The sequence below is a fragment of the Hyalella azteca genome, unplaced genomic scaffold (assembly GCF_000764305.2).
Source record: "Hyalella azteca isolate HAZT.00-mixed unplaced genomic scaffold, Hazt_2.0.2 contig17119, whole genome shotgun sequence".
Taxonomy (NCBI): Eukaryota; Metazoa; Arthropoda; class Malacostraca; order Amphipoda; family Hyalellidae; genus Hyalella; species Hyalella azteca.
This window is the reverse complement of record NW_025946916.1, coordinates 138,339-150,463: the sequence shown is the minus strand read 5'-3', so window position 1 is coordinate 150,463 and position 12,125 is coordinate 138,339. Positions and strand designations below refer to the sequence as shown.

Genomic DNA, 12,125 nt, shown 5'->3' with positions numbered 1-12,125 from the left:
GCTGCTGTGCTGGTGCTGCTGTGGTGCTGCTGCTGTGGTGCTGCTGCTGCTGCTGCTGCTGTGGTGCTGCTGCTGCTGTGGTGCTGCTGCTGCTGTGCTGCTGCTGCTGTGGTGCTGCTGCTGTGGTGCTGCTGCTGCTGTGCTGCTGCTGCTGTGCTGCTGCTGCTGTGGTGCTACTGCTGTGGTGCTGCTGCTGTGGTGCTGCTGTGGTGCTGCTGCTGTGCTGCTGTGGTGGTGCAGCTGCTGTGGTGCTGTAATAACTTTAATAACAACGTTAAGCCTCGGTACACAATAACTTTACTCAGCCTCAGAGCTTGAAGTCGCAGACTACGCTGAAAAACCGTTATCCAGACCATAGACAAACTGTTTAAAGGTAATAGCGCCGAAGATCTTCAGCTAATACTTGAACTAACCCGCACACAAACAAGAAATTTAGCATCCAGCATAACCTACTCCGGCCTAACCTCAGCTGGCCTAACCTATTCACTCTGCATCTCCTCACAACCTTACAGCCAATGACTGGCTCTACCTGCTCACTGGCCCCGCCTCTCTAACTTTTTGCAGCTAATGAGGTTAGGTTGGGCCCTCTCAGGTTAGTTTTGGGTGGGGAAATATAACGATGTTCGAAGGTTTGGCCAGAAAATGTTAAGCCGAAGTAGGTTTGGCCAGAAAATGTTAAGCCGAAGTAGGTTTGGCCAGAAAATGTTAAGCCGAAGTAGGTTTGGCCAGAAAAGGTTAAGCCGAAGTAGGTTTGGCCTGAAAATGTTGAGCCGAAGTAGGTTTGGCCAGATCCAGTATGACCAAATTGACCATGACCTTAACTTGGACTTGGACAAGCTTAAGCGGAGGCTGTGGACATCCGGCACCGAATTTTTAGCACTCGTGATCATATTTACACCCTCTAGCGAGCTTATCCACGAGAAGTAATATTAGTTAAGTGTGAAGTTGGCCACTGGCTTCAGGCGTTTTCCCCCATGCACTGCGACCCTAGCCACACCGCTACCCTAGCGCCACCGTCACCGCCACTGCCACTGCCGCATTATCCACGCTGCCGCCACTGCCACCGCTGCCACTGCCACTGCCACCGCTCGCTTCCAGCTGAGGAGCGCCAGCAGCGCTGGACGGCGGCGCCGGCCTGGCGCGTCGTAAGAACTGCGCGATATCCTGCGCCTTGTGTGATATCCTGCGCCTTGTGTGATATCCTGCGCCTTGTGTGATATCCTGCGCCTTGTGTGATATCCTGCGCCTTGTGTGATATGTTGCTTTTATAATAATAACAATAACAACATCAATAACAGCAACAACAAAAACAGCAGCTGCCACAACAACAGCAACATCAACAGCAGTAACAACAGTAACAACAGCAGCAACAGTTACAGCAGCAACAACAGCAGCAACAGTAACAACAAACAGTAACAACAGCAACAACAGCAGCAACAAACAGTAACAACAGCAACAACAGCTGCAACAGTAACAACAGCAACAACAGCAGCAACAGTAACAACTAACAGTAACAACAGCAACAACAGCAGCAACAGTAACAACAAACAGTAACAACAGCAACAACAGCTGCAACAGTAACAACAGCAACAACAGCAGCAACAGTAACAACAAACAGTAACAGCAACAGCAACAGCAACAGCAACAGCAGCAAGGTTCCATTCATTGCTGCTGCCATGTACGGCGCCCGCCTCAGGCCCTGACCTCCTGCCTCCCCTCACCCCCCCCCTCGCGCTACACCTGTCNCTCGCCCCCCTCTCGCCTTACCCCCTCCCCCTTCTCTCTCTCTGTGCCTCTCCCCTCGCGCCTCACCCCCGTTCTCTCTCGTACCCTCAGGCGTCCTCCTTCACCCTTTACATTTTTTGCTTTCGTTCCCCCCTATCTTCTCACCCTCTCTTTCCCCACTCTCACCCTCTCTCTCACCTCTCCCTCACGCCCCTCTCCCACTCTCTCTTTCACCTCTGCACGCTCTCTTTCCCCTCTCCCTCCCCTCTCCCACCCTCCATTTTAACTTTACTTAGTTAGGCCAGCCTGCTCAGTCAAGCCAGCCTGCTCAGTCAAGCCAGCCTGCTCAGTCAAGCCAGCCTGCTCAGTCAAGCCAGCTGGGTTGTTATGGGGGGGCGGGGGATGCCTGTGTGGGGGTGACTGTGGCATGGGGGTGACTGTGGCATGGGTTGACTGTGGCAGCGCAGCAGTGGCAGGCTCGCCACATTCGCTGCCACCGGAGCCGTGCTACGCGCTCTCGGTGTCCGTCAAATTTGCACTCCTGATATAGGCTTCAGTCAGACGTTATCATTATTATTATCATCATTTATATTATCATTATCATCTTTGATATTATTATTATTATTATTATCATCAGTGATGTAATAGAACTAATATTGTAGCCGGATCAGAATTTAATGTTAAGTTAATGTTTTGGCCACATCGTGTTAGGCGATCTATTCATTTGTTTCAACACTTAATTCATCAATAGCGTGTCTCAAGAATGTTGTATGAAATGTATTCATTTAAGTTTTTTAAGTTTTACGTTTTTTAAGTATACTAAATATATTTATTTAAGTTCGTACACTTCTATCATAATTTTAATGTTTCTATCATAAAACGGCAGTTTGACGAAAATTAGTCATTTCAGTCTCCCTTCACATTTTTATAAAAAATCTGCTCGTTTGATTACTCGTATTTATCTAATTAATTAATTAGAAGCTTAATCAGGGAGCCTTATAAAACTTTTTCAGTTTTCTAAATAAAATGAACTAATTCTAATTTATTACGTACTTAATAACTCCTACTAATGAGTTTAACTGAAGGTATAATTACAGGCGGCTTCAGCCAGTTCCAGCAGCTGTACCCTGAGTGGTGCGAGGGCTCCACAGACTCTGCGTGTTCTCTGCTGCCTGCGCCCGCAGGAATAGCATCCTCGGACAAACTCTGCGGCGAGGCTCCGATTGTAGGACTTAAGTCCTTAAGAATATCCCCCGGCGAGTCCTTATTACCCTTGGACGCGTTGGACGGCGGCAAAGGGCTGTGTGACTCGTCCTTAGGGCGCGAGACGCCCCTAGACGACCTGTGCTTCCCTGTGGAGATCTTGCCGCACCTCTTCCTGGGCAACGCCAAGAACTCCGGCGACATGGACGCGCTCAATAGGCATAAAATACAGGTGGGTTGTGTGGGTGATGTGTGGACAGACATACAGTGCAGGTGTGTTGTGTGGGCAGGCATAAAATACAGGCGATGTGTGGACAGACATACAGTGCAGGTGTGTTGTGTGGGCAGGCATAAAATACAGGCGTGTTGTGTGGACAGACATGAAATACAGGTGGGTTGTGTGGGGAGGTGTATAATACAGGCGTGTTGTGTGGACAGACATGAAATACAGGTGTGTTGTGTGGACAGGTGTATAATACAGGTGTGTTGTGTGGACAGACATACAATACAGGCGTGTTGTGTGGACAGACATGAAATACAGGAATGTTGTGTGGACAGGCATAATATACAGGTATGTTGTGTGAACAGACATGAAATACATGTACGTTGTGTGGACAGACATAAAATACATGTACGTTGTGTGGTATACCGACACCATATAGATGTATCTTACTTACATGTATTATCGTAAAACACACGCAGCAATACATCATACATTAATGATATACATGTATACATGTTCTCATTAATGTGTACTCTTAACATCGATGCTCTCTAATTTGGTAATAAATAAAGACCAGCAAGCCTCGCTTATCGCACGCCTTATCATCGTGAATCACTCAACATATTCATGTTAATGATAAGGTTATGCTTTCATGCTAATCATCTATACTCTTATCATTATCACTTGAATATCTATAGTCATATATATGTATAGTAGTATAGTCATATATATGTATTGTAGTATAGTCATATATATGTTTAGTCATATATATGACTATTTATAAATGGATGATGGCGTGGATGATTGCTGGTGTAGCGGGGGATGATGGCGTGGATGATTGCTGGTGTAGCGGGGNCGCCGGACCTGCCTAACGTGTTCCTCTCATTACAGTACATCGTGAACGTGACGCCGGACCTGCCTAACGTGTTCCTCTCATTACAGTACATCGTGAACGTGACGCCGGACCTGCCTAACGTGTTCCTCTCATTACAGTACATCGTGAACGTGACGCCGGACCTGCCTAACGTGTTCCTCTCATTACAGTACATCGTGAACGTGACGCCGGACCTGCCTAACGTGTTCCTCTCATTACAGTACATCGTGAACGTGACGCCGGACCTGCCTAACGTGTTCCTCTCATTACAGTACATCGTGAACGTGACGCCGGACCTGCCTAACGTGTTCGAGGGCTGCGGCCACTACAAGTACATGCAGATCCCCATCTCTGATCACTGGAGCCAGAACCTCGCGTCCTTCTTCCCCAAGGCCATCCAGTTCATAGGTGGGTCATGGGGAGAGGTGGGTCAGGAGAGAGGTGGGTCATGGGGAGAGGTGGGTCAGGGGAGAGGTGGGTCAGGGGAGAGGTGGGTCAGGGGAGAGGTGGGTCAGGGGAGAGGTGGGTCATGGGGAGAGGTGGGTCAGGGGGAGAGGTTGTCATGGGGAGAGGTGGGTCATGGGGAGAGGCGGGTCATGGGGAGAGGTGGGTCATGGGGAGAGGTGGGTCATGGGGAGAGGTGGGTCAGGGGGAGAGGTGGGTCATGGGGAGAGGTGGGTCAGGGGAGAGGTGGGTCAGGGGAGAGGTGGGTCATGGGGAGAGGTGGGTCATGGGGAGAGGTGGGTCAGGGGGAGAGGTGGGTCATGGGGAGAGGTGGGTCAGGGGAGAGGTGGGTCAGGGGAGAGGTGGGTCAGGGGAGAGGTGGGTCATGGGGAGAGGTGGGTCAAGGATACGGCAAATATTATTATATTATTATTATATTGGGTTTGTTATACGGTTATTATATGTTATTACATCAATAACAACGGAATTCTTCAGCATTTATGCAATGGCTGTCCAGATAATCACCGTGAAATAGTAACAGCCAACGGAACAGCTGCTAGGGATGTTGTTTTATGTACATTGTGGCAACAGAGAACATTCAGTGAGGTAATGTTTAAAATGCCTCATATCGCATTTCTATGAGAACCATGTTGAGGTATGAAGGTTCCTCGTCCAAATTCATCCCTTCATGTGGGCTTCACATGCACATGTTGATCTGGTCATGTTGTCTCAGACATGTTATTTTCTTGTAATCTATGAGGTCAATGATGTATAGTGATCTATAGAGTAAGATACGCGTGTTGATACATGTGTTGATACGCGTATTGCGTGTTGTCGATGCACGTATTGCGTGTTGTTGATGTGCGTATTGCGTGTTGTTTATACACGTATTGCGTGTTGTTGATGCACGTATTGCGTGTTGTTGATACGCGTATTGCGTGTTGTTGATGCACGTATTGCGTGTTGTTGATGTGCGTATTGCGTGTTGTTGATGCACGTATTGCGTGTTGTTGATGCACGTATTGCGTGTTGTTGATGCGCGTATTGCGTGTTGTTGATGTGCGTATTGCGTGTTGTTGATGCGCGCATTGCGTGTTGTTGATACGCGCATTGCGTGTTGTTTATACACGTATTGCGTGTTGACAAATGTGTCACGTGATTATACGGTTGTTATCAATCAAGTTGTATTTGAATATACATGATCGTTATCGGGGCCGCGTTATCAGCCTGTACGCAGCTTGATGTACAGGTATTGCACAGCTGTATGTACAGGTTCCGGGTGCACAGCTGTATGTACAGGTCCGGGGTGCACAGCTGTATGTACAGGTTCCGGGTGCACAGCTGTATGTACAGGTCTGGGGTGCACAGCTGTATGTACAGGTCCGGGGTGCACAGCTGTATGTACAGGTCCGGGGTGCACAGCTGCATGTACAGGTCCGGGGTGCACAGCTGTATGTACAGGTCCGGGGTGCACAGCTGTATGTGTGTACAGGTCCAGGGTGCACATCTCAAATCGCGCACCCTGAGACGAGACGGGTGCGCTTAGCCGAGCCTGTCGCACTCTAGCTGGACGCAGCCGTGAAATAATAACCGGCCAGTTGTCTCTGGAACAGCGATGCGCCACGAGAAATGATATAGAGAAATATACTTCAACAGACCCGAGAGGGACGGAATACGACGCTGTTAGGGCGCTGCCACTTGGCATGGACGGCAGGGCGCTGCCACATGGCATGGGCGGCAGGGCGCTGCCACATGGCATGGGCGGCAGGGCGCTGCCACATGGCATGGGCGGCAGGGCGCTGCCACATGGCATGGGCAGAGGGGCGCTGCCACATGGCATGGGCGGCAGGGCGACGCATCAAGCCAGTGTTCGGGCCGTGCATTATCTAGTTTAGTTCAGGTGACATACTACATTATTTCCAGTCCATTTCTAGTTCCATTCATGATTATTATACCACGTTATTATTTTTTTATTTCAATACTCTGATATATGTACATATGACGTACATATATTGTATTGTACTGTTTTACCCTCTACTGCGCGGCTCCTGCACAGCGGCGGAGCCCCACTTCCGGTCGCGCGGCAGCCGGAAGTGAGGGAAAGGCAGGGGGGGGGGGGGGNGGTCGTGTTGAGGGGTCCGTTGAAACGGTCGTGTTGAAGGGTCTGTTGAAACGGTCGTGTTGAGGGTCTGTTTAAACGGTCGTGTTGAGGGTCTGTTGAACGGTCGTGTTGAAGGGTCTGTTGAAACGGTCGTGTTGAGGGGTCTGTTGAAACGGTCGTGTTGAAGGGTCTGTTGAAACGGTCGTGTTGAAGGGTCCGTTGAAACGGTCGTGTTGAGGGTCTGTTGAAACGGTCGTGTTGAGGGGTCCGTTGAAACGGTCGTGTTGAGGGGTCTGTTGAAACGGTCGTGTTGAGGGGTCTGTTGAAACGGTCGTGTTGAAGGTCTGTTGAAACGGTCGTGTTGAGAGGTCTGTTGAAACGGTCGTGTTGAGGGTCTGTTGAAACGGTCGTGTTGAGGGTCTGTTGAAACGGTCGTGTTGAGAGGTCTGTTGAAACGCTCAGGTTTACGGCCATGAGTGATGTAGTCACACTCTTACGTACTAGTTTGTAGACCTGCCTTCCGTCGCGATGTATCGTCAAGGTGCCATACTTTCAAAACTCGCTAAGTGAACGGAAGCACTTACGTTATATTATCTTATCATATGATTTGTGGATTTTGCTTGAAAGGCTGTCAATGATTGGCTGATGAACCTTCGATCTCTTAACTTTTTTTGAAAGTATAGGCCATGCAAGGTTAACATTTTTATGCAGCATTTGTGCGTCAGCGCGCATTGGTCCTTACATTTCACTGCTTTGAAATAGACTTTCATGACCACATCCGTGACACTGGCTGGCGGTAAAGTTGTGGTGGATGTGCGAACTGTATGAGCATTCAGAGTTGTGTGCAATACACTCAAGCGCGGCGAGCCTCTGTACAGGTGTGGAACACACAGATTTGGTGTATAATATGCGTGTTAGCAGAGCTTGGGAGGATGCAAGGATTTAGAGCTGTGTGATGATTTGTGTGGATGAGCTGTGTAGATGAGATGTGTGTATGAACTGTATAGATGAGCTGTGGAGATGCGATGTCTGGATGAGATGTGTGGATGAACTGTGTGGATGAGCTGTGTAGATTTGTGTAGCAGCGCCGGATGTCCGGTGTATGGCGCCATTCACCGCAGATGCCGTGCAGCCAAAGTTATAACCTGTAAGATAATCAAGAGAACTTAAGGGAGTCTTACTTGTATTCTCGCAAAACATTCAGCTTTGCAGGCTTTGACTTTTTATTATCGATGTAGCCTAGATTTTGCACAAAATATGGTGACAAGTGACATATCGCAGTGAGAAAACGACGAAAGAATACCGTAAAATGGGGTAACTTTGACCACTTTTTTTCAAAATGATGCCATTTTTTACTAGATAAGTTAAACTTAAATTGAAACATGCAAAATACAGGTCTATACTCTAGCTTCACTCACCATATATTGCTGGCTCCTGCCTCTCATAGTTTTGATGTAATTTCAAAAAAAGTGATGGTCTTTGTTACCCCAGCTCTTGGGGTTTCTTTGACCGGGCGGTAAAATCAATTCTATTTTTTGGTAAAATAACTCCAAATAACGCCAGGTTGTGGTGCATTGTAGTAGAACTCTTCTAGTTACATATGCAAAAGACAAATTTTAGGAAAGTGTCATAGTTTGCAAATGGGGGGCGCCGCCCCCAAATGGGCGAAATGTGACCATCTAATGGCAGCTGTGATGGGGTAACATAGACCGGTTTGGAAATTAAGTTAAAATTACCATGTATAAGACTCTGTAGAGTCTGAAACATAAAGAAAAAAACATTAATAGGTGTATCAAACATAAAATATGTTATATAGGTACCTATGGTAATTTTAACTTAATTTCCAAGCCGGTCAATGTTACCCCATCACGGCTGCCATTAGGTGGTCAAAGTTTTCCCATTGGGGGGTGGTGCCCCCCATTCGAAAACTATGACATTTTTCTAAAATTTGTCTTTTGCATATGTAACTAGAAGAGTTCTACTACAATGCATCAAAACCTGGAGTTATTTTACCAAAAAATAAAAAAAATTGGATGGGGTCTGTTGAATTAAAGCCGACAGGCTTTAAATAATAGCTCTTTTTCGTGGGTCACATTATTAATTTTTTAACCTATTAGATATGCAAACTTTTTAAATCTTTCTATTGTGTTACGTAGCCTCAGTATTAGGCCTTTGATGGCCATTGACAAAATTTGTCAAATCGTTTTTGAGTTTTGTAGGGGTTTTTGTTAAAAAAACAAAAAGTGGTCAAAGTAACCCCATTTTTCGGTATATTGATAAGATTGAAAATAATAATTATCAATTACGCTATCAATACATTGTTGAATTTTAGTTTATATGCAATGAATTTCATCCTGCTTGAGGTGAATCATAACTTCACACGATGAAGGATATTTTCAACTCGTGGCTTTTATATCGCCTTCAACAATTCATGAATACGGGGCGCATTGAAATGTAAACAATACTCGCATGTGATCATACAAAAATAGGAGTACGAGTTAATTGGTTACTGCTCTATATTAATACAAAAATAGGATGAATGCTAGTTAATTGGTTGATTTTATCAGCAAGAACATGTGCCGATCTCATAGTTTTAAATGATAAGCATTTCACTGACCTCTGGAGTGGCCGCTCGACGATATGCGTTATTGCCTGCCTTGACTGCCCGAAGATATGCGTTATTGCCTGCCTTGACTGCTCGAAGATATGCTATTATGCCTTCGCATAACGTGGCAAAACCCGTCCCTCGTGTAAATGGTTATTTTGCTAACCTGCTACTAAGGGTAGGCTCACTAACCTGCTACTAAGGGTAGGCTCACTAACCTGCTACTAAGGGTAGGCTCACTAACCTGCTACTAAGGGTAGGCTCACTAAATGCACGCAAGAAAGTCCCTCGGTTGCGACCGCTGGCAACTAGAGTCTCTGTCAAGCTCCAAGCACCGCCATTGCTTGCCATCTTTTTGCTTTCAAAAATGTCTAAAGTTTGAATTTCAATTTCTAAACAGCTATTGTTAGTTAATGTTTAAATTCATGAATATTTTAACAAAAATATTGTCGAAAAACAGCATCTCTTCGTTCTGTTTACTTATTAGCGCGAGGCCAACATCTTTCCTCGTACTTTCCTGACGAATCTCGAGTCTATTTCTCTGTCTCATTTACTAACGTTTCTTCCATTCATTCACATGTCAACAACTTTTGTACCATATAAAACTAATGCAAATCCCTTTTTTAATGGTACAAGATCTTCACTAAGAGTTGCCAATGTTCACCATGCATGTGAATTGGAATGTTTTTATCGAACGTCTTCACTTGTTCTCTTTTTTCTTGCAACGTTGTGTGGACATTACGCATGCGCGCTGCATTTGTTTGCGTCAAAAGAGAGGAAGCGCAAGGCGATAACAAGCGTCGATCTGGCAGGATACTCTGAACTGATATGGCTCTTGGATACGAGGTAACTCATTGGTATTCAAATTACTTAGAGAATTTCTGCTAATAAAAGAATAGAAACTACAAATTCTACTATCGCAGCATCTGGGATGGTTTACAGAGCTTTGATTTACTGGCGTCAGCGCCTGACGCATTTGCGATGAGAAGAAAACTTATTGCTGCGTGCTGCTGATATCAAGTGCTGTGCATCACTGCACTCTGCACTTCAACCACTGCGCTCTGCACTGCAACCACTGCACTCTGCACTGCAACCACTGCGCTCTGCACTGCAACCACTGCGCTCTGCACTGCAACCACTGCGCTCTGCACTGCAACCACTGCGCTCTGCACTGCTGCAACCACAGAGCTCTGCACTGCAACCACTGCGCTCTGCACTGCAACCACTGCGCTCTGCACTGCAACCACTGCGCTCTGCACTGCAACCACTGCTGTTTTTCACAACCATCGCTTGTCTTCATTGCTTGAATATTTCTATCCAAACATTCCTCCATTTCCTCCAAACCTTCTTATTCTCTCGCCATGAATAAATTTGTAGGCTCAGATAATGCCTCGGCAGTTAGGCCGCTTATTGTTGTGATAGTGCAGTTGTATGTTGTGAGAGTGCAGCTGTATGTTGTGATAGTGCAGCTGTATGTTGTGATATTGCAGTTGTATGTTGTGATAGTGCAGTTGTATGTTGTGATAGTGCAGCTGTATGTTGTGAGAGTGCAGCTGTATGTTGTGATAGTGCAGCTGTATGTTGTGATAGTGCAGCTGTATATGTTGTGATAGTGCAGTTGTATGTTGTGATAGTGCAGCTGATGTTGTTATAGTGCAGCTGTATGTTGTGAGAGTGCAGCTGTATGTTGTGATAGTGCAGCTGTATGTTGTGATAGTGCAGCTGATGTTATAGTGCAGTTGTATGTTGTGATAGTGCAGCTGATGTTGTGATGGTGCAGCTGTATGTTATGATGGTGCAGCTGTATGTTGTGATAGTGCAGCTGTATTTAATAACAATGCAGTTGCATTTAAAATAGTGCAGCTGATGTCGCTATAGTGCAGCTCCTGACCGTGTTGTTTGTTACAGACGAGGCGCGGGAGAGCGGCGTGGGGGTGCTGGTGCACTGTCTAGCTGGCATCTCACGGAGCGTGACCATCACCGTGGCCTACCTCATGTTCAAGAAGAAGCTCAGCCTAGAGGCGGCCTATGACTACGTCAGAGTTAAGAAAGCAAACATCGACCCAAACTTCAACTTTATGGGTCAACTTAAAGATTTTCAAGTTCAGCTGAACTTGTCGCCGCAGAAATGCTCTTGTATCGCGGACTGCAGATGTCGACACCTGCACTTCTTGTCTTCCCCGGACTCTGGCATTGAGTTCGATAGGTACTCATGAGGACATGTTACCCCGGCTGGGGAGAGAGGGGGAAGCAGTTATTCTTCCCCACTGGTAACTTGCTCTGCAGGACTTGCCTCTCCCCACGTTGGGTCGAGTTCTTCCTCATCTTCTACTTCATCTTTATCGTTCCATTCTATGTCGCCCTTCGCGATGAGTCGGCATTCTGGGTCGCCGTTTGCTATGAGTCGCTCACCGTCCGTCCTGCCCGTCAAACCTAAACTCGAACTTGAAGGAAAACTTGCAAGTGATAAAGGTTATAGTGATGAGGGGGCCACAGTGGGGAGGGAGGGTGATGAGCAGGGCGAAGGAGGAGAGATTTGTGATGATGAATATGAAGATGGTGTTAATAGTGGCAGCGGAACTGGTGGTATTGAAGGTGAGGACGGTGGTGGTGGTGGTGGTATTGGAGGTGATGACGCTGGTGGTGGCGAGGGTATTGAAGGTGATGACGGTGGTGGTGGCGGCGGTATTGAAGGTGATAACGATGGTGATGGAAAAAACGGTGGTGCTCACAATGATGCTGATAAAGCAAATGAATGATTCTATAACATCATTAGCAGTAGGATTTAGGGACTTTTGAACAGAGCAGAACTTTTGTACTGGGTTTGTTGAGAGAATATTTAGTGCGTTAGTTAATTGTAAGCAATGTTGTTATGCTGGTCGTAATGAAGTAGCTTAAGCCCATTATGATTGCCATAATATATCCCGTACATGTACGTCAAATCCAACGT

The 12,125-nt window shown here is 46.6% G+C and overlaps 1 protein-coding gene across 1 annotated transcript in view; it reads left to right on the top strand.

The window, feature by feature from the left end:
- LOC108675398 (dual specificity protein phosphatase Mpk3) overlaps window positions 1-11,806 on the top strand; it is a 15,600-nt gene extending 3,794 nt beyond the window's left edge. Inside the window, exons 2-4 of the mRNA XM_018163406.2 lie at window positions 2,823-3,160; window positions 4,043-4,433; window positions 11,084-11,806. Of these exons, the coding sequence (XP_018018895.1) occupies window positions 2,823-3,160; window positions 4,043-4,433; window positions 11,084-11,391 (1,037 nt within the window). The 3' untranslated portion in view covers window positions 11,392-11,806. The remainder of the gene's footprint in view (window positions 1-2,822; window positions 3,161-4,042; window positions 4,434-11,083) is intronic.
- Window positions 11,807-12,125: the final 319 nt, after the last annotated feature.